The 21,756-nt window shown below is 46.2% G+C and overlaps 1 protein-coding gene across 1 annotated transcript in view; it reads right to left on the bottom strand.

Annotated features, from left to right (window-relative positions):
- The window catches only part of SSH1 (slingshot protein phosphatase 1), a 59,010-nt gene that overhangs the window by 22,121 nt on the left and 15,133 nt on the right, over positions 1-21,756 (bottom strand). Inside the window, exons 3-7 of the mRNA XM_019649066.1 lie at positions 10,142-10,245; positions 6,235-6,299; positions 5,644-5,765; positions 3,427-3,495; positions 2,376-2,441 (exon numbers count right to left, since the gene is read on the bottom strand). Coding sequence (XP_019504611.1) covers positions 2,376-2,441; positions 3,427-3,495; positions 5,644-5,765; positions 6,235-6,299; positions 10,142-10,245 — 426 coding nt within the window. The remainder of the gene's footprint in view (positions 1-2,375; positions 2,442-3,426; positions 3,496-5,643; positions 5,766-6,234; positions 6,300-10,141; positions 10,246-21,756) is intronic.

The raw sequence follows: 21,756 nt of genomic DNA, 5'->3' as shown, positions 1-21,756 counted from the left end.
TCCACGTCACTTTTCCCAATGGTACATATCTGTCTTATCTCTAGCTGGTTAAGGGAACAAACTTGAGCTGAATATTTACTAAATTTAGTTCTGGTTCTGAAGTTCTAGAAAAACACATGGGCCTATTTTTTACTTGCCTGTAGAGAAAGAGATTTTTTAAAAAATCATCCAGGGACACAAAGAAACATCTGAGACATCAAGATATAATCCTGAATTGACTGCAGTGTGGAATAACAGGAGATAAAAATGAAGCACAATATTAACTTGTGGCCCATGGGGGAATTCTGCATAACGCTCTCTGTCTCAGAGAAATGAGTAATTATTTTGAAACACTGGGCAGGACTTTTCTCATCAGACGCCACCAGCTTTCTCCTGAGTCTTCCAGATTATTCGAGAGATTGTTGAGTTTGCTAGGTGAGCGGTTTGTGCAACCCTCCAGGGACGAGGAAAGCTCTAAGATGTGTGTGCCGGGTTCAGAGATGCTCTGGCCGTGGCTTATTTCACCCAATGCAGCCTTGACCCACCGCGACCTCATCCCCAAATCAGTGTGTCCAGGGAGGCCCCTGCCCAGGCCCCTGCACGCTGCGATAAGTATCCCATAGCCTGGCACCCTGTGAGAACGCCCTCCCAGGACGTGTAACGTCCTGTAACGTGTGACTGTTTTGTGTTTATGGCCACCTCCCTCTACAGACTGTAAAGCCCACAAAAATAGGAATTATGTCCATTTTAGGCCTCCCCGATGTTCAGTGACTAGCAAAGTGCCCTTCTCTTTATGGAGCAAACTAAATGCCCACTGGATGCCAGGTACAATGAGTAAGTGTGTTTATGCTGGAATGACGCTTGTCAGGAGGAATTGTACATATGTAAAAGCAACACACCTCAACAACAACAACAATCAACTGATATAAAGAATGGCCCTAGGGCCGGCTGAGTGGCGCGTTGGTTAAGAGCTGCCTTGGGACGCCAGAGGGCCCCGGTTCGGATCCCACATATGAGGGCCAGTGACACTGCCCTCCACAGCTAAGATACTGAACAACAGCTCAACTTGGAGCTGGGCTGCCGTGAGTCGCCGGCGACGGTGTAGGCTGCAGCCCCTGTGGCAGTGGGTTGCCATGGGCTACCGTGTGTAGCCAGCAGCCAGCGTGAGCGGCCAGCAGCCGCAGTGAGCAGCCGTCCAGAAGCCGGCGACTGATCTGCCTTGCCCGGGAAGAGCGCAATGATGGTGCCAACTTGGGCCAGTGAAGCAACGTCCTCCACAATTAGACTGAAGAACAAAAGTATAGCAACTTGTCTGTTCCCCTTCCCCCAATTCCCCAATAAAAATCTTAAAAAAAAAAAAGTTTGAGCTCTGAGCAACAGGGTCTCCGGTTTGATTCACGGCCCAAGCTGGGCTGCCGTTGAGCTGCTAACAGGTGGCAGGATGGCTCAGCTAAAAAAAAAGAAAAGAATGGCCCAAGGACAAAACAGACATTTTTCCAAAGATGTACAAATGGTCAACGAAATGATGCTCAGCACCAATTAATTAGGGAAATGAAAATCAAAACCATAATGAGACACCAAATCACATCCATCAGGATAGCTATTATGAAAAAAAAATAATAATAATAATAATAACGTATTGACTAGGATGTGGAGAAATTGGAACCCCTGTGCATTGCTGGTGGGCGTGTAAAATGGTATAGTTTGGTGGTTCCTCAAAAAGTTAAACACAGAATTACCATATGACCCAGGAATTTCACTTCTGCATATATACCCCAAAGAAGTGAAAGCAGGGACTTAAACAGACACTTTGTTCACCCATGTTCATAGCAGCTCTATTCACAACAGCCAGAAGGTGGTAACAACTCAAAAGTCCATCAACAAATGAATGGTTAAAAAGGTGGCCTATCCATACAATGGAATGTTCTTCAGCCTTAAAAAGGAAGGAAATTCTGACACATGCTACAGTACAGATGAGCCTTGAATGCATTACGCAAAGTGAAAGATGCCAGATACAGGACAACGAATACGATCCCACTTCCATGAGGGACCTAGAATAGGCAAATTCAGAGACAGAAAGCAGAATGGCGTTGCCAGGGGCTAGAGGGAGGGGGCGTGGGGGAGTTAGTGCTTAAGGGCTACAGAGCTTCTGTTTGGGATGAGAAAGTTCTGGAAACGGATGGTGGTGATGGCTGCACAACAACGTGAAGGTACCGAATGTCACTGAATTGCACACTTAAAAATGGTAAAAATGGCAAATTTTGTTATGTATATTTTGCCATACATACAAAATAGATGCACCTAAATGGGCTTCTAAGTACAGGGGGGTTTTCTGTTCATGCTGTCAGCTAGGAAAATGTTTTTAAGGAGTTAAGAGTCCCTGAAACCACACTTACCACATGGCCTGGACAGACACCGGCTTGAAGACGTGCATCCTTCCTGCTGTGCTGACGCTGAACCCACTGAGCATGAAAAACAAAAGACGCTACGGTGAGAAATCAGACCCTCCCACCGCATCACTGCGAGGTGCACACTGCGGACACCCCAAGGACAAATGTGTGCTTCACCCAGCAACGTGAGGTCTGACAAAAACTGAAACCCCAGCCGAGGGTTTGAGGCAATGACAGCATCTGATGCCACCTTGTTTGCATTCCTGCGATGGTCCCAACCTACCTGCTGCTTCTCGCCCCACCTATCCCACCCATTTTTTTTTTTAAATTTTGTTATTGCATGGAAAATACACTAATGGAAGATAAAATTTCCAAAAAGGGAAAATATAACCATAATCCTACCTCTTTAAAAAATCAGATTTTTATTTTTCTCTCCCAGTTGTATTTATGAGGCAACATAACGTTTACTGTTGGAATTCTAGTGGAGGGAGAATTTTCCATTCTGCCTCTTTCCACTCATCAGAGAATTCATGTATTTCCCCTGGGAGCAAACTGTGCACAACTCAGATGGCCCTTCCGTCTCCTGTCTACCTGCCCAGGACACACCTAATCATTCCTCCTCTGCAGCCCCCAAAGGGGCACTTGAAACACCGTTGTACCTGTCGGTCATGTGTCTTTTCCCTGTACCCCTAAAGACTGTGAGCTCCTGCTGTGTGGCATTTACCTATGAACTTTCAGGGACCAGCCCCAAATGGAGAGCACGTAGTGAGTATTCATTTAACAGATCAAGGGAAATTGAAGGTCATTTAATTCCTGTCCTGAAACTCTTTCCGCCTGTGGTTCTCCTATAACATGCTTCTGTCTATCCTTCATGACCCAAACTCCCTTCCACAACCTCCCTTCCTTGTGTAGCTCAGTGGAGGGCAGTACTATTTCTCCTGATGTAAACACGTCACACACATGATTCCATTGCTAATGATTACCCAGTGATGCCCCAAGCAACTCGTGTTTCAAAGTCTACAGTGATTAAAATCATCCTTTAACGAGATCTACTTACCCGTCACCGTCAAGGTGGATTTTCGTGTCACTCCACAGTCGGAGAACCATGCCAATGGTACAGCTTTTACTAGACAGGAAGGAAGAGAAGACGTCTCAAGTTAGAGTCCCCCTGCTTACAGTCTTCCCTCTCTGTCTTCTCCCAGCCCATCCAGCTCACAGAGGGAACCACACCCTGACCTGGGTCCAGATGTTGGGTGTGCGCCTAGGAGAATTTCTGAGGCTGTCTGTAGGGACTGCTCATCACTGAATTCTAGAACACATAGGTCTGGGATGGCCCACTAGAGAGTCACCAGTGACCCCTGCTTGGAGACAGTCACAGGGTACTCTGAGCCCCACCATCTGATGCGGCTGCAGCTCCATAAACACCAGGTCTCCGGTGCAGCTCTCAGGGGACAAGGAGCAACAAGCTGACCACACCCCCTCACTGCAGCAGAGGTAAAGCCACCGATGGCTGGCACACCTGGCACAAGGCCATACACACTCCGGGGGACACAGGTGAGTATTGGCAGTCAACCTCCAGCCTCCTGTCCTGGGGCGATGGGGAGGGGAGCATGTCAACACCATGATGGGCGTTCATTTCTGGACCTCTGTTTCTGTACCTTTTTTGCAGCTGCCGTTTTAAAAACTAGCCTAATCTGCTTTTGTTTTGCCTGTGCTAACAGTGCAATGATACTTTAGAGAGACTGGCGCCACTTAAAACATAGGGAGGGAAAGAAAGGGCTTTATCAGAGGGGCTCCTCAGATTATTAAGAAAATTCTTCAGGCATTTAAAAAAGAGCCGGCTTGTGAGAAACCGCTGTAGCTGTGCCAAGGCCAGCTCCGACAACCTCCAGGATCTTGAGCTAACATCTCTGTGCTACCACTTAACAGCTTCCCCAGGGAGTAATGCTGCTAGCAAGCGGGCAACTCTGCAGACAGGGAGCTCTCTGGGCTCACAGAATAGCTCTTCCTCCAGAGCATCTGTGACCACACAGGATTCTTCCACGCTCTGCTTTGGTATCTGTGGGGAAGGCAGTTTCAAGCCCTTCAGGCAAAATTAGACTAAGCCTTTCATGTCAGGCCAATTCTCAGGTCCCACCCTGCAGTCCTAACCCATTCTTGATGTGCTAATTATATTTCCTTCGCAGAGGTGCAAAATACAATTTAGGTTGAGACTCAGGGCTCCTGGCTGTGTCTGTGCTAGGCAAGGCAAGGAGGGGGCTCCTCCGAGACCCAAACGGACATGCCCCCTCCCCTACCTTTGAACTTGCCCAACTGCCCACTCATCCTTGGCTTAGCCGCCGCAGGTTCCAGAGGCCATTGGCACGGCCCCTCTAGGCCCACCCTCTCCTGTGTTTCCACAACGCCCCGTGCCTCCCTCCATCGCCGGGCCCATCACCCCAGCAACTGGTTATGGTTTCTCCTCACTGAGCTTATAGGCTCTCTGAGGTCGAGAACTGTGTGTATTATTGCTTCTTTGTTTACCTGGGCCTGGCTTATTGTCTCATACACAGGACAAGGCAAATAAACTGTTTGCTTAATGAACGCGTACATTAATGAATGATGACTAAAGGGAGTCAATTTAATACAGTTTTAACAAATCCAGGCTTTGCAATAATCTCACATGCATTAACTTATCCGAGATGTAAGGAGAGCCGTTCACCCTCATTTCACACACATAATAGGGTCTATAACTAACGTGGCCACCAGTTATTGGGAAATTCCAAACGTCTCTGACCCAGGACCTGTCAACAGGTACTTGGGACTCCATGGGACAGAAATACTGGATGAGGCGCTCGACACAATCTCCCTCAATCACATACTTCTTATACGGGCCTGCCTGCCTGGAAGGCATCCTCCTTGCTTCCCTGAGCTGGCTGCTTCTCCTTGGGTGTTCACCACAGCCATGACCTCCTTCAGGAAGGCCCCTGGCTAAGATGCCTTCTTGTAGAGCACCCCCAATAGAACCCGTGTTAAAGCTCAAAGCACAGGGGAGCTTTTCTTTTCCTCTTGATACACCCTAAGTTGTCTGAGAGCAGAGACTGGATGTAGCACAGCACCCGGCCCATGAGAGCCGAAATGGTGTGTTCTACTGTTCCCAGCGCCTGATCACCCCTGCCACATGCCATCACGCATCCCGTCGTCATTTCCCATGGACACGGGACCGTGGAAACCTTTTTCCAGCAGCCTCTGCTGTCCCCATCCCAGAAGGGAACCACCGTCCTATCAGACTCACCTTTCCTTACTGGAAAAGTCAACTCCCAGCAAGATGCTCTCCTCTGTGTCCTGGCGCCCGCTGCTGTCCACCACCACCATGTAGCGTACCCGCTCCGCCCAGGCGCTCTCCAGACGCACGGCCTAGACAGGCAGAGATGCTTTCACCGGCCTGCCTTTCCAGGTGGGGCCCCCTTCCTCCTTCACCAAACCAAGACCAAGGACTTCTGTTTTCTACCTTCCCCCCGTGCGTTTAGGAATTAAGATGAGATTCTTAGGCTCGGGGGCAATGCCTGGCTCAGAAGAGAGACATCCCCCCTCCGTCCCACCCCAAGGTTGGTTAAATGGGTGAGTAAATAAAATCCAGAGAATGAAGACTGCAGCTTAGCACGGACTGACCAAGAGACCTGATTTATCCCTTCCCTGGACCTTGTGGGTGCTGCAGAGGAGCCAACCTGACTTTGGCTTTTGTGAACAATTTGGGAGAATTTGCTAGAATGTCAAAACTCGCATACCACCCCCACCCCACCCCCAACGCCCAGAGCTCATGAATAATTTCCCTACCAAATTTCACAATTAAAAATTAAAACTTGCCACTCTCATCTCTTCTTACCAGCTTGATTCTATCTTCACAACGCAGAAGGTTGATCATTACTTGAAGATGTTGGGGCAAGTCACCTGTTGGACCAACGAAGACAGTTTTCAGAAATCACCTACCTACTTTCTAGGCAGAAGCCTAGGAGAGAGGTTGGCTCTAAGGGCCTGGAAGAAGACCCGGATGCTAAAATTCTTCTCCCTACACCACAGAAGCAGCATCACAAAACTTAAAGTTTCACCGTCCCTTACTCCATTCCTGAAGAATGTGAGGATGACAGAGATAGAGCTCACTGCCATGTTTTTAAAAGTTGCTTTTATTTTCTGAAATACTTGCTGTCTGGGTTTTTAAATATAAAATGTAGCAAATACAGACAAGCCTAGAGGAGAAGTATTATTCAATTCAAGCAAATATTACTTTTTAGAGTGGGGCAGCAGAAACCGCAGACATGGCCGAAGGAGGGCATTTGCTAAGAGTTGGTCTGAGAACAAGGACCGGGCATCCTTCTTCCTCTTTAAACTCTTCTGCATGTTCTCCAAGAAATAGATCTTACTTCCATAACTGGGAGGGGAAATGTTTAAACAACTCTATGGATAGCCAAGGACATGTCGAGTGCCCAGAGAAATAGTTTCAGTAGACGGCGTTCTGTCATTTTCTCTTTTCTTTCTAAAAATGACACACACTTTTGTTTTCCCCTTGGTTATTTAAAAGAGGTGATGATCTAGAGCCAGGTTTCGAACTTCTCTGAGCGGGCTCAGGGTCCAGGAGGTGCCGCTGGGCTGGGGTGAGGGGAGGAAAGTTTCTCATGGGTGGTGAGTCTTCACGGCCATGCAGGATGAACCAGACTGAAGACGAGCTGTGCATTCCAGGCAGAAGGGCCCCCATATCTGAGCTTCATAATTATTAATAGTAAGTAGCAAGTGTGACTCGTATGCCGCTTTCTTCCTAGCTTATGCATTAAAAAAAAAAAAAATGTCTGCAGAAACAAACTCATCGATACAGAGAACAAACTGATGGCTGCCAGACAGGAATGGGGTAGAAGGACTGGGTGAAAAAGGAGAAGGGATTAAGACGTACAAATTGCCAGTTATAAAAAGTCACGGGACTATAACGTACAGCATAGGGAATATGGTCAATATTGTAATAACTATATATGGTGTCAGATGGGTACTAGACTTATTGGGCAGATCACTTCATAAGTTACATAAACGTCTAACTGCTATGTCGTACACCTGAAGCTAATATAATATAGTATATCAATGGTAATTGAAAAAATTTTTTAAATTGTTTGCATGGGTTTCTTTCCAAAGAAAAGGTTCATCTGTAAAGATGGTGATCTAGAAAAGTGCAAGGAATAACTCAGAAAATCCGCATAAATTTCGATTTGTGCAACACCCTAATAGAAACAGAATTATCTTTTTAAAAAAATGACCTTGTCAATCACAGCTTAGATCCCCAGAAGGATCAATACATTGGATTCATTCCTTTTGCAAAAGCATCTTCTAAATTTTAGGGCAGACTGATCCTATGATGTCCAAATTGTACTTCCTGCCTCAGAGAGGAAGCAAATTGTTAGAAAGCTGCCTCTCTCGTCTGTCCTGTCTATTACAGGGTTCCACAGTGTAGACACCCTGCATTGACACCCCTTCCTATAAGGAATGACATGGAGGTCAGGATTCACATCAGCGGCGGGCATGGAGCTCCCCACCCCGTCCTCCACCTAACAGCACCCTCACCTGTCATGTCACTCATGCCACGATGGCACACAACCACCACGGCTGGTTCTGGGCTTGCCTGGGCCCCACCACCAACCACTCTGAGTCACAGAAGCACACAGACAAAGCAAAACCCAGCTCCTCGTCTGATGAGTGCCTAAATGAAAGGGACATTTTCCACACAGACAGGCTCCTTTCAGTGGGACTGCTTATGGAGATGTGGCATCGCTGACAGACACAAATCCCAACCCTGGTCTGGCATCCACACAGAGTCTCTGAACGTTGAAGTGTTCACTAAGCACTTGCAAAAAAATCAGAGACCACAAGCCTGAAATATAGGTTCCAGTACGCATCAGATTGACTGGACTGGCTGAAATGAACTGAATTACTTTCACATGGACAGAACTAACCCTCGATTGTACTCAGCTCTGCCAGGTGATTACTAAAGGTGCTGTGGGGTCGTCCATGGGACATTACGGTAATTCTAGAAAAAAAAAAAAAAGAATTGACATAAAGTCTAGTCTGTGCCTGCCCCAGGTTCATTTACTAAGAGTCTTTCTGAGCTCACTGGCCACTCCAGACCTCAGTGGTACAAGAGTCAACAAAGCCAGTGGCTGTCTTCCTGCTCTCACGTACACTGTTCCTGCTCTCACGTACACTGTTCCTGCTCTCACGTACACACAAGAGATGCATGCACCAGCCTGACTTAGGGTTTTTACAAAACAGCTTTGCACTTACTTCCCCAAGCTCGCACACAGTATGAAAATTTGTTTGAATTAGAGGATGGAGACATTTTTGTATTTTGTGAACAAAGCCTGAGTATCTGCTTTGTTGTATGTGTGATGGTTAAGACAGGAACAATGGTTAAATTCCTAACAGGGCAAAACCGTTAGCAAATTTAAGAATCAAGTTTTGTTTCTAGTTTTATTGTACCAGAAGTCATTGTAGTGATAATTATAGCTACCACACACTGAGCACCTACGAGGAGGTAAATATGTTACCTACATAAATTTTAAATTCCGTATCATCTGAGGTACTGATATCTGGTGCCCATTGTAAAGATTAGAAAACTGAGGCTCAGAGGTTGACTATGACAGCACAGTACGTTGCAGAACTGGGATCAGAAGGCAGGTCTGTCTGGCTCCAAAGCACATCGTCTTTCCCCAAACCACACTGCCTCTGTGTGCAGGACAATTCTTTTCCTAGCTTAAAACAGACTTCAATCTTGATGATAAATATCACTAAGTGAAAATACCAACTGAGTCTTGGTGTTTGCTATATAAATCGTAAGATATGAAATTCTAACCTGGGCACTCGGGTCCAAAATGAGGCTGGGTAACTTTGAGGTTAGACAAACAAAATGATCAAAGTGACAAGAAACCGGTCCTAATTGCTAGTTCCTTTCACCTGCTGTCCTAGGAGTCAGCAGCCTTGCCAGCTCACATCGGAGACGGGTTGCCCGTCCAAGAAGTGCCTGGAGAGGCTGCCCACCTATTACAAAGATTAACTTGTAAGCAAATGTTTTCTGAATCCCTCTTTTCAAATTGCCCCTGGTTTCAGAGTCAAGGTACCTAGAAAAACCAGTCTTATTACTTTACAGGTATTTCTTAGTTATTTGCTTTTGGACCTCAATTATTACTAGGTTTGATCCCCACTTTATCACTTCTGTCTACTTCCCAAAACCAAATCCGCCATTAAAACAAAATAAAGACTTCTCATCCCAGTGCATGTCAAAGGCTTATAAAGAAATTCTCTAAATAAGAGTTTTTCAAATCCTTGGAGAAATGACAGCGTCCCCAGGCTTGGTATACAGCAACTTAAGGGGGCTGTTTTCAAGGGGACAACGTCTGGTTATAATATGCTCTGGTGCATTTGTAAAAAAGTCATACTATTAATATAACTCAAAACCTGCCGGTAACTGACACACTGTGAGTAGGAAATCTTTACATCCAAACACAACACTGCTGACCGCCTTACTTCTTATATAGTATTTGACACGTATGGTCAAAAGGGTCACCAGCTCCCTGTGCCACGTGGGAAGTGTGCATGGCCTGCTTGCTTAAGAAAAGAGCTTCTACCTGTACCAGTCCACACAAACCTGGTTTCTCTATTTCCCTGGCCCTGAACACCAACAAACAGCTCACCACCAGTAGTGGAAGGTTCCTCCAGTTGCACGGACAGTAAGTTCCAACGCAAGAACGTCGATTTACCTGCGTGCTTATGGGGATGCTGAAGACTTCGCTGGCCTTGAGGGCTGTTTCCCTGTTGTAAGAAGAGGGCCGCTCCTTTCACCATGAAAAAGCTCTCACTTAGGCTGAGAAGAATAAAACCAGAGCACAGTTAGGGTGGGATTCAGAGAGGAAAAGGGGCAAAGACACACTGCAGAGGAAAACCGTGAGTGCGGACAAATGGCATGTAAAATTCAAACAGGATCAAATAGCTTTTAGCATAATGTCACATATTAGTTCTCGTCCCAAACCTCTGCTACAAACTTGTGGCTGGAGAATAACACTTCTGCTAAAACACCCAAGGTTCTTCCAGGGCCAAGAGCTCCTTCCTGTAAGATACTGTAAAGGGATCTTGCTGTAATGAAACATCTTCTAAAAATAGAAATTGAGCCTCTGATTAGGACAGGCTGATTTATAGTCACAACTGGTAACTAAAAAATTTGCAATTAAAAAAATTTTCACTTTCATGAATCGGCCATCAAAAAAATCTTTAGCATATGCAGAAATGAAGACCATAAATCAATAGACTGTATTAGCTATGAATTATTACCAATAATTCAAAAATACCATCAACTCTGAAAATTACCCATAAAATACACCAAAATTATTCAAGGTTTTTTTGGAGGGTTGGACTACTTATGATTATCTTCTTTCCACCTCTTAATATCTTCCAAATCTTCACTATTGAGCAAGTAGTAATTTTTTAAAATGGTAATTTTTGTTTGATTTTCAAAGTAATATAAAACATTTACTATATGTTATAATGGGAAAAAATTTTTTTATTTTTATTAATTTTGTGAAAGATCACAGTTTAAATGTTAGGGAACTATAAAAATCATTCGTTCTCTCTTGAGCAACCAATTAACACAGAAATGATTTGAAGGGAAAATCTCTAAGAAAAAGCAGCATTTTTTGTTTGTTTGTTTTAACAGAAAGCAAATCAATTCCTGATAGAAAAAACAAGAACATTTTCTATAATATAATAAAGCAAGGTCACCTTTGTCCCAGACACCCAACGTTAATATTTAAAAGTTCTAATCCTGGAATAAAAAAACTCTGCTAAATCTAATATATAAGGAAGGTGGTAAGAAAACTCACCACACAAACTAGCATTTAAGTCAGCAGCTCCTGGAATAGCAAAAATGGTTATCTTCTAGACAATTGTAAAGTCCACAATAAAATCTGTTATTTTCCTGGTTAAACTCCCATGCTAAATATAGTGACTGCTCAAATACTAAATAATAAGGCTTAGTTCTGTCTCTCTTATTTGGGCCTTGGAATTACTGATAACTGGTTTTTTAGATTTCATAACACCAATACTTTACATCTATACAGCACGTCTTCATTTATTATCACAAATATCCTGCCACGCCATCCTTTCCACCTTTAGTCACATATTTGTGCTGCAAGTTGCAAGAGTTGAGGAGCCCAGGACTATAAATAATGGAAGAAATGAGAAGCATCCTTTCTTCGTAGTCTCACTCTCACCCATGGAAGGCAAGAAAGCTCTTTAGCGCCCATCTGGCCAATTTTAAATCCAGGCTGTTTTATTTTAGCAGGCCGCAGAATCACCCACTTTTCTACTCTTAAAACTTGTCACCCTCTCCCTTCCTTAAAAGTTTACGACCAAGTTTGTTTTCAGAACGATTCTGTATTAGACAGCTCACTTACTACTGATTCCCATCAAAATTTAAAAGAGCTGCCCAAGGGACTCCCAAACCACGAAACTTAAAACAACAATCAGTTCATCGAAGCAGCTAGGGGAAAATCTTTGCAAAGCAACATCAGCCTCTTTTGTTCATGAGTTAAAAAAAAAGGGGGGGGGGGGAAATCCATACTGACCAGAAACCCGAGCACGCTGGAAACAGCCAGCCATTAACAGTGACCTTTGCCTTGGAAATCATGGGCAAAAATTCCCTTGGTTTCCCTTATACTTCCTTTGGAAAGAAAGGGGAACAATGCAAAAGAATAGGCTGGTTTTATCCCGTGATCACTGACAAGGCCAGTTGTTCCGCAGGGCTCCAGAGGCTGATAAAGACTCAGAGCCTCCCATTTGCACATGAAGTCGGGGAGCTGTACAGAGGGGGCCCCAGGACACTTAGCCTCTGTCCTCCTCCTGGAATTGGTCACAGGCGTTTACTGGAAAGAGTGAGACTGGAAGCTGCGGGGAAGCCCAAAGAACACATTAGATCAAGCCTGTGCCATCACCCTGCATCTGGGGAGGCGGTGAGAGGCGTCAGCACGAGATGACCGCACAAGATGACTCCCGGGGCCAAGAGGCCGCAGGGCACAGGAAGGCACAGGATTTATGAAAACTAGATGCAGATATTCTCCGTGATCCTGTTTCCCGTCTTCTGTCCAGAGCTCACTGCAGGCCCAGAGCCGCACGCATCCTCTGGGTGGCTGACGTGAACACTACTTCCCACTGCCAGGGCTCCGTGGGACTCTCTTTGCCAGGCTTCTGAGAGGCACTGTCCCCCGATTCATTAGCCTCAAGGCGCCCCTTCAGGGAAGGAAGTCCTTTAACAAATTCATTTGGCAATGACAAGTGCCCTGTCCTATGTACCCGGGGGCCAGGTAGCACAGACCACCTGTCCCGGCTCCCGAAAAACCAGCCTTCTCCCAAAAGATGCCGGTGTCCCAAAAAGAGCGAGGAAAGTTCTAGAAGTCCAGACCCAGACAAACAAAGCTGAACTGTTTTCCTCCGTCCCTTTCAGGAACATCCTGATGGGGGATTTAAAACAAATTCAGTCCCTGCCCTCCCAACCCCCATCCTCGACACGCTTATCACCGCAGCACAAACATGTTCTGAGACACTGCTTACTGCCATTTTAGAAGAAGACATGAGACCAAAGTTGCTACAAAGCACTGAAGAGAGACGAACGCCTCGATCGGTGCTCCTCAAAAAAGCCCCAGCCCTCACAGAGCACAAGCATCCAGAAGCATCCAGACGCAGACACACGGTAGGAAGACAGAAACCAGAGGTGGTGATACGTACTAATTTGGGCTGGAAACCCCTGACGAGCAGAAGTAGGCAGGTGGCTGAAGGGAGATGCAGACGTCGGTAAAATGAAACAGGTTCATGACTGCAGGAGTCACATCTTTACCTGCCCGAGGCTCTTGACTTCCACCCTCTCTGGAGGAAGGAGGTAAGTGAAGAAGAGGCTAGAATCGGTCAGCAAGGAGGTCCTCCTCCTTAGATGCTGTTCCCACCCCGAGAGCAAACGGGGCTTGTGGAATTCTGTCTTCCCCTGATATTTGGGTTAAAATAGGCCCTTGTGCCTGCACATCCTGATGAAAGAGGGCCATTCAGAGGGAGCAAAACAGCTGAAGTTCCTCTAATCACTTTCCTCCCACGGCTGTTTTGTAGGCCTCGGGAACATGCAATAGGGTGGGTATTCGAAACGGTGAGGGAAAACAGCTGGCCGCCCAGTCACAGATCCCCAGCAGCCAGGACTCCATTCTCGGTGCCCATTGACATAGTGAAGGATTTTTATTTCTTTCAAATCCCCATCCATTCACCCAACGGTGACCGTGGGCAGCTGCCACTGTTATGTGGTACTTTCAAAAGCACTTTTAACATTCTGGAAATTCTTCAGTCATGCTAATCGCTACTTGAGGAGGCAGTACCTGGGAGGTGTGGGGGGACACTCCAGGTAGAGGGAACCGCACATGCAATCATATACCGTGTTTCCCCGAAAATAAGACCTACCCAGAAAAGAAGCCCTAGCATGGTTTTTTCAGGATGCTCGTAATATAAGCCCTTCCCCAAACATAAGCCCCAGTTAAGACTGTCAGTCAGACATGATTGTTTGAATAAATGTAGATGTTTGTATATGAATAAATCAATAAATATAGATTGTTGGAGCAAAAATTAATATAAGGCCCGGTCTTATTTTCGGGGAAACACAGTAGCAGCTTTGAGAACTGCACACAAGGTGCTCAGAACAGGACAGGATGCAAAGGTAAGGCGGGCCCGGTCCTGGAGGGCCAAGGCACAGGACCCCGAGACCTACCCGGCAGGAGCCAGCCAGGAGCTCTGTTTCTATGCTAATTTATGTTCTATTATAGTGTATGTTCTGATATTCTTTCAACTGGTGAAGTAAATTAAGCCTAGATTAACCATAATGCAGGGCAGAATGGAATATGGACCCTGAGACAGGAACCCTTCTAGCGTTTCGAGGAGGGAAGACAGAGCATCTCACTGGTAGATTTTGGAACTCTTTGGCAGGAAGCAGCTCGGAGTAGAGACTTCTAGGAAGGTCTTATCAGGAAGTTTCCGCAAGGCCCAAACGAGGAATTCATCCTCACAAAAGGATTAAGTAAAACACGTGCTACAATGTTTCTTATTTTGCAGCTGAGGAAACTACTGCTTACCCAGGAGCACAGGTCTTTACAAGACGGAAGTAGACCCAAATCCGAGCGTCCCCGCACTCCCCTTCTTAACCCCTGGAATGCCCATTGTCCCTACCCATCCAGTGTCACCCTGCCATCACCTGCTTTGGTTCCGCTAAAGCACATGTCCCTGAGAAGTCAGAGCACAAACTCGTCCTCGGTGCTTGTTCCCAGCATGTGAGGGCACTGTGTGCAGGAAACAGGGAAGGACTCATTCAGGGAACTAGGACCTCAGGAAGAGAAGCCTTGGCGACAGAGTTCTTCCACCAGCCTTGGAGACAGGCAGAAGGCCCCAGGGGGACCACCCCGATCCCCCCGCCCACAGCCACCTTCCCAGTGATGGGACAGGACACATCATTCAGTCCTTCTAGACTGAATGGGAATCCTAAAGAATTCTGTGGGAAGCACAGCCAAGCTGGTCAAGAAGCCACTTCTCATCAACATTACTGTCACTCCCCGGGCACCTATCACGTGGCAGAGACTGTACCAGGCGCTTAGCTACGCCATGGCGTCTAGTTCCCACTGCTCTGCAAGGCAGACACGATTTTCCTCATAAGACAAACGCAGGAAGCCAGTCAAGCTCCTGAAACAGTCTCCAGGGATCGCCAAGGGAGCCTCGTTTTTAACCAATTCCCTCAGTGACGCTGGTGCACGTCAAAGCTTCAGAAAGTAAAATGCACTGGTCTGGGAATCCACCTTTCTGGGTTCTAGTTTATGTTCTACTTTATGCATGTTCTGCTATTCACTTACAGGGTCTCGGTTCAGTCAAATGTTTGCAGACTAAGGAATGCAGCGTTAAGCCAGGCCTGCCCCACTGTCCACGGGGGCAAAAGTATCGATCCTCTTTAAAGGATGGGTATATGGTCAGGTGGTTGGGGGGTGTGCTTGCCCCTTAGAAACTTAATTCCTTGAGAAATGAAAATATTAGGTGTAGAACATGACACTACAGGATATAATGGGAACGGACCTGATTTCCCCCTCTGGCTATGCATTTGAAGAACCTATCCAACTTCTTTTTTTTTTTTTTTAAGATTTTTATTGGGGGCAATTGGGGGAAGGGGAACAGACAAGTTGCTGTCGTTTTGTTCTTCAGTCTAGTTGTGGAGGACGTTGCTTCACTGACCCAAGTTGGCACCATCATTGCGCTCTTCCCGGTGAAGAACCTATGCAACTTCTAAAACACATTCACGCTGAGGTCTAACCTGAACCGATTCTAATTCGAAAGGTCTGCAGTGAGTCCGGGTATCCACCTTTTAAAAAGTTCCAGAAGTGCTTCTGACACACAGCCAAGGTTGAGATGCCCTTGACCTTCACAGTAACAGACAATACAGAGAAAACTGGTTTCTCCCACAGGCTTCATAAAAATCCCTCACACACAGTAGGTGCGTGATAAATGTTTTCTGCTGGTGAAAGATAACACCGATAAAAACACATACTCAATAAAAACTCAGAAGGGGAAGAATGCGATTAGGTACAATGAAGGGAGGTCATGCCAGGTCAAAAAACAAAATAATACCCCGTTGGAAGCAGCAGCAGAACAGGTGAGCAGATAAGCGCACGTGCCCATCTTCTGCCAAATACTTTCAGAGTCACAAGTGTTCCTGCCCTTGAAAGGCAGTCCTGCTTACAACGCTATGAAATGACAATAATAACGATGATGACAGATCAGACTTCTGATAAGCTCTGCTGTTTACAAAGCACTCGAGCTAATGTCAACCCAGGTGATCTTCTAGAAACTCTTCCAGGAAGGCTGACGGAGCCCACATTACTGTACTAGTTTTATAGACGAGGAAACTGGACGATACTTAAGCGGTATGATTTGAGGATTTCTGACACTACATCTCACACAAAATCAGAGAGTATGTGCCTGAAGTACAGGCTCTGAAGAGTTCCACACCGACTGGGCAGCTGGAAATGAACCAAACTACTTTTACGTGGATAGAATTAACCTTCGATGGCACTTGGCCCTGCACAGTGATTACACAGTGGGCTGCGGTTCGTCCAGCAGACTTGATAATTCTAGAAAAAAAGGAAACGAAGAGAGAGTTGTCACCATAGAAAAGGTGGGTGCCACTGAACGCTCCTAAGGGGAGGTTCTGTCCATTCCATTTAGAGGAACAGATATGTACTGTGCCTGGTCAGTGCTAAGCCCCAGGGATTCAGAAATGACACAGGTACGGCCCCTGCCCGGGAGCTACGTTACATTCTCATGGGTCAGACAGATGCAGGGCTGTAACCGTAATGTAATGCACAGCAAAGGTATGTACAGGGGGCTGCAGGTGTGTGCACCCATGCACAGGCGGACACACACACACCCAGAAGGGACGTCCAGCCCTGCCTGGGAGCCCGAGGACATCTCCTTGGGAGAAACATCATCAAAATCTGGGCCTCGAAGGATCAATGAACAAAGAAGAGGAGAGTGGGGAGCAGGAGAGTATGTTACACGTCCTCTATAAGTGAACAGAGCGGGATTTGGTCTCTGTTGTAAAAGGCTCCACTGTGAATTCATAAATGTATATTCTGATTTATAAGTCAGTTTCTTATAAATTTGATTAGCACAAGTTGGTTTCTTGGAACTTGAGTGTAGTAATAAATTAAAATTTCAGAATGTGCAAAACTAAGAACCAAACCTTGGGCTTATGGTTAAGCCACCAAGCTGTCAACCTAACAAGTTCCCAGCACCTGAAAGCCTGGTATACCATAGGCACTCAATGAGTGTTGTTTTAAGGAAATGATACTTTCAATCTGAAAGGCGCTTTATAGTTTACAGAGGGCTTGCCCCTACATTTTTGCTCTTAATTCTTATAATTCCATTCTTCTGATGCAAGAACCAAGACAGAGAAGATAAATGACTTATCTGTGGTCAGATGGCTAATACGGGACAGACCCGGGTTGAGAGGCTCCAAGTTCAGCGCTCTTCCTGCAGAATTTCTAGGTCAGAGGGCAGGATGGTCTGACCTGCAGCAACAGTAGCAGCAGGTAAAGCTGGATGGATACGGATCTACCTCCAAACCACTACTGGTGATGAGTGAGATGGATTCTGGGCCCAAAGTGAAGTGTTTCAAGATGTAAAGGAGATGGAAGACTTCCTATGTGGAGTGGGCTAAGTCTGCAGGTGGATGCAGCAAATTCCTTCCACTGCTCTCCCACAGGTTCTTCCCTCATTTCGAACTTATGCTCAAAAGTCACAGACCCCGAGCTGTACCAAGCAAGGCCTTGTTCTTTTTTTATTTTGCGCTTCACAGTATAATTTGGCAGAGCCCTGTTCCAAACACCATTCTTCGGAGCACAAGAAAACAAGTAACGCACCTGACACACCTATCAAGCTAGCACTCCCAAATTGTTCCCCTAAACACATAATGCTGAGAATAGGGACATTCCAGTTCTGCAGGGCATTATACTTAGGGAACAGGGTCACAGGCAAGAAATGCTGGCAGGGCTCGTTACAAATGTCTTTGCTGCTGGGGCATGTATTGTTTGGCTAGAAGGCGTAGGCTTCTCTCAGAGCGAAGGAATGTCCAGAAGTATGTCAGACAGTAAGAGACATTTTCTCTGAAGCCAGCTACGAGCTCTCCTCCAATGGGTAGGAGCAAGCAGCTGAATATTCTAGGCAAGCTCGCAAAAGCAGGATTTTTGTCTCCTGCATAAATAAGACAGCAAATGATGTGCCTTGAGTTAGCTAGGCAAACCTTAGGCTAGGTCCTTGATGGTCCCCCAAGGGCCCTCAGGCTCTGTCTGTGGAAGCCAGAGTTAGTTCCACCTTCTTCTGTATATCTGGTATACCAGTATCTGCGCCCCCTTATTAAGGGCAAAAGGTATAAAGGCTGCACTGTGCAGGGAATGTGATGGCAGCAAAGACAACTTAGCCAGCCAGCAATAACAGGCACATGAAGGAAATGTTTTCGAAACAACTCAAAAATTCCAAAAATGGATAGTCCCAACTGTCCCAGGTTCTTAGCCCTTTCTGTGGTATGCAGCTCCATCCCATAAACATTGGTGGCCAAGTCCTAACCTTTACAGGGGCCCCTTCCTTCCCAGTCCCTCAGTCACCACTTCCTTTCTGACCCTCCTCACCCTGAGAGCCATGCAGCACCCACCGGGCCCCACGGTATGCCTGGCTCTCTGCTGGGTACTAAGGTGCCTGCAGAGCAGTGCCTTCCCAGAGAATGGACCTGTTCCCTCCCTGTGCTGCCCAATATGGCAGCCACCAGCCATAGGTCGCCTCTGAACACTTAAAAAGTGGTGTGACCAATGAACTGCATTTGTTGCTTTAATTTTAACTAAATTAAATTTTAATTAGCCCCATGTGGCTGGCGGCTCTCGCCCAAGACAACACAGTTCCGGGAGCTTTCGTCCTAGTGAGAGTCAGGGCAGGGACCTCAGGCCTGTAACCCTCTCCACGCAGTCCCTAACCATGGCTCTTTGTTACATTATTGCCCAGCTCCTGGACTTTCAATGATGTGGTCTTGTCTATAGATTAGAGCCCAAACTTCCTGTGCTAGCTTCCTATGGTAGCCGCAATTGGCCCTTATATGTCACTAACCTAAATTTCATTCACCTGACACCCTCTGACCTCAAGGAGCTTATAACACAATTAGAAAAAAGTGCTTTTATAATAAAAACCTTCCTTGTATTACCTCTCACACTATTTCTCCCATACTCGACGTATTCGCTGCTCTATCCCTACCTACGTCATTGTCCTTCTAAACTCTTCTATCTGGGTCTCTAGTCACAGCCTTGTCCCTCTCGCATCTGCCTCCCCACGTCATGCCAATCTTCCAACTTCATGCTTTCTCCCTCCCCACCCTAGCCACAAGCCATTGGCTCTTCCCTTGCAGCGTTTTATAGCACCTTCTCCCATTTTGCAGGAAAGGAAACCGAGGCTAAGAGGTTAAGTCAAATGACCCCAAGCCCTTGACTCCCAGACTGTGTGTCTTAACCTATTTACCCAACTGGTGGTCAAGTTAATCTTCACGTCACTATATTTTAACTTCCCAATGGGACTCAATGGCCAGGATACACATAGTTTTCAAAATTCTCTTCCCTGCCTGACATATAGTAGATTCTAAGTAAATCCTCATAAAAGAACTGACCGAGCTGTCCTCCTCTCCAGCCTTCAGAGCATCTCATGACTAACTCACCTTGGTAACCTGAGCTGCTGGAACCCACTGGGCCCTCACTGCACACAGGATGCACTGCACAAATAAGACTCACCACATAAATGCCCTAGGTGGAGTTAGTTACCTGGTGGTCAGGTCCTCTTAGCAACCAAGAGCTTCAAACCACACAACTACCTTCTCCACATCACCCTGAGTGTCTTGAGAGGGAGGGCTATGCCTGCTCCATCACCGGAACCCCTGTCATTGCCCAGAATACAGTGTGCATGCAGTGAACCCTACGCGAATAAACATCTTGGGTGAGTGTCACGCTGAGCACATCATACATTTCACCCAACCTAATCCTCAGCACCCATCCGTGTTTTATACATAGGGAAACGGAGGCTCAGAGAGGTTATGTCACTTGCCAAGTTCCGACAGTCAAGAAGTGGAAAAGGCAGGAGAGGGAACCAGGAGCCTGTCTCTGAAGCATTGACTGTTGCTGAACTGACACCTCGGGAAAGTGCAGCATCAAAAAGGCCCATTTCCAGCCGAGTGGCTCAGTTGGTTAAGAGCTCGCTCAAGAGTATGAGTTCTGAGCAACAGCGGTTCAAGTTCCGGCCCGAGCTGAGCAGCTGCTGAACTGCCAACAGGTGGCAAGATGGCTCAGCTAAAAAAAAAAAAAAAAGAGGCCCATTTCGAGGCAGCCGGTTGGCTCAGGTGGTTAGAACACAGGCTCACAACACCAAGGTTGCTGGTTCGATTCCCACATGGGCCACTGAGTTGCGCCTTCCACAATTATTGGGTTTTTGGAAAAATCATGACGCATTTTTGCAACGAAAAACATAGAAAAAAATACGTTATGACTTTTCCGACAACCCAATAGATTGAAGACAACTACTTGACTTGGAGCTGATGGGTCCTGGAAAAACACACTGTTCCCCAATAAAATTTCTTTGGTGGGGGGGAAGCCCATTTCTCTTCCCCAACAATTCAGACCTAAAACCATTTGGCAGGCAGAGCGAGGCAGGCATCTGAGTTGAGGAGAGGGTGTGGTACTTGGAGTAGGGTATCTGGTGGTGAGCAGGGCTAGGAAGGCATCCATGCAGGGGAGAGGTGGCTGCAGAGATGGGAGGCAGGTTGCAGACAGGGGGGTTGATCAAACAGGTAAATATTTTAGGGCCAACTGGGAGCCACGTTTCTCACTTTAGAAAAGGGAGTCACAAATACGGAGAGAAAATGAGAATGAACCTGAAGGTGTTGGATCAGAATTGAAGGTATCAGTTTGAACATGTGGTTTTCAACATATTTAAATAGATACAGAAATAACTACAGGTGTGTGTGTGTGTGTGTGTGTGTGTGTGTGTACATATACACATCCCTTCATTCTGCCCGCTGAGGTCCTGAGGATGTCACCACTCCAATACTAATAAGCACACCTACCGTGGCTTCTAAGTTCCATTTCCTCTAAAAGGAACCAGAGCTCCTTGGAGAAATGATTGACTCCAGAGATGTGGTACAGAAAGTACCATATGAAGCCTGGAGCATCTGGTATCAGAAAGCAAGGATGTGCCTAAAGGATAATGTGGACATGTGAAGGGACACGGAAGCCAGCTGGAATGAGACCCCACTGGTCAAGTCGGGGACAATCTGAACTTTGAAGTTAATCATACAATTAACCGATTATAGACCAATGACTAAAACACACAATGAGTCCATACAGACATAAATGAATAGAAAAGTTGACAGGGGACAAGATAGTACCATAATTTCAAAGTATCCCCCCAAGAAATACTTCTCAATAATAAAGGGTAAAGAATAACTAACTGTTCAGTACAGAATCCAGGCAAAAGCCAGGTTGGTGACCAAAGTGAACATCACCAGTAATGGGACAAATTGAAATCGTGTGCCACCTGACAGGATTCAGCAAGGATCCAGTATCGCCTCTGTGCTATTCCTGCCAAAGATGCACGGCCCAAATCTAATTAGAACGGAACATCAGACAAACCTAAACTAATGGACATTCTACAAAATGATGGGCCTGTCCCCTTCCAAGTCATGGGAGTCAAAGAAAGACTAAGGAATGTTCCATGCTGAAGGAGACGC

The sequence above is a fragment of the Hipposideros armiger genome, unplaced genomic scaffold, assembly GCF_001890085.2.
Source record: "Hipposideros armiger isolate ML-2016 unplaced genomic scaffold, ASM189008v1 scaffold_129, whole genome shotgun sequence".
Classification (NCBI taxonomy): Eukaryota; Metazoa; Chordata; class Mammalia; order Chiroptera; family Hipposideridae; genus Hipposideros; species Hipposideros armiger.
The sequence above is the reverse complement of the archived record's forward strand: the minus strand, read 5'-3'. Positions and strand labels throughout refer to the sequence as shown.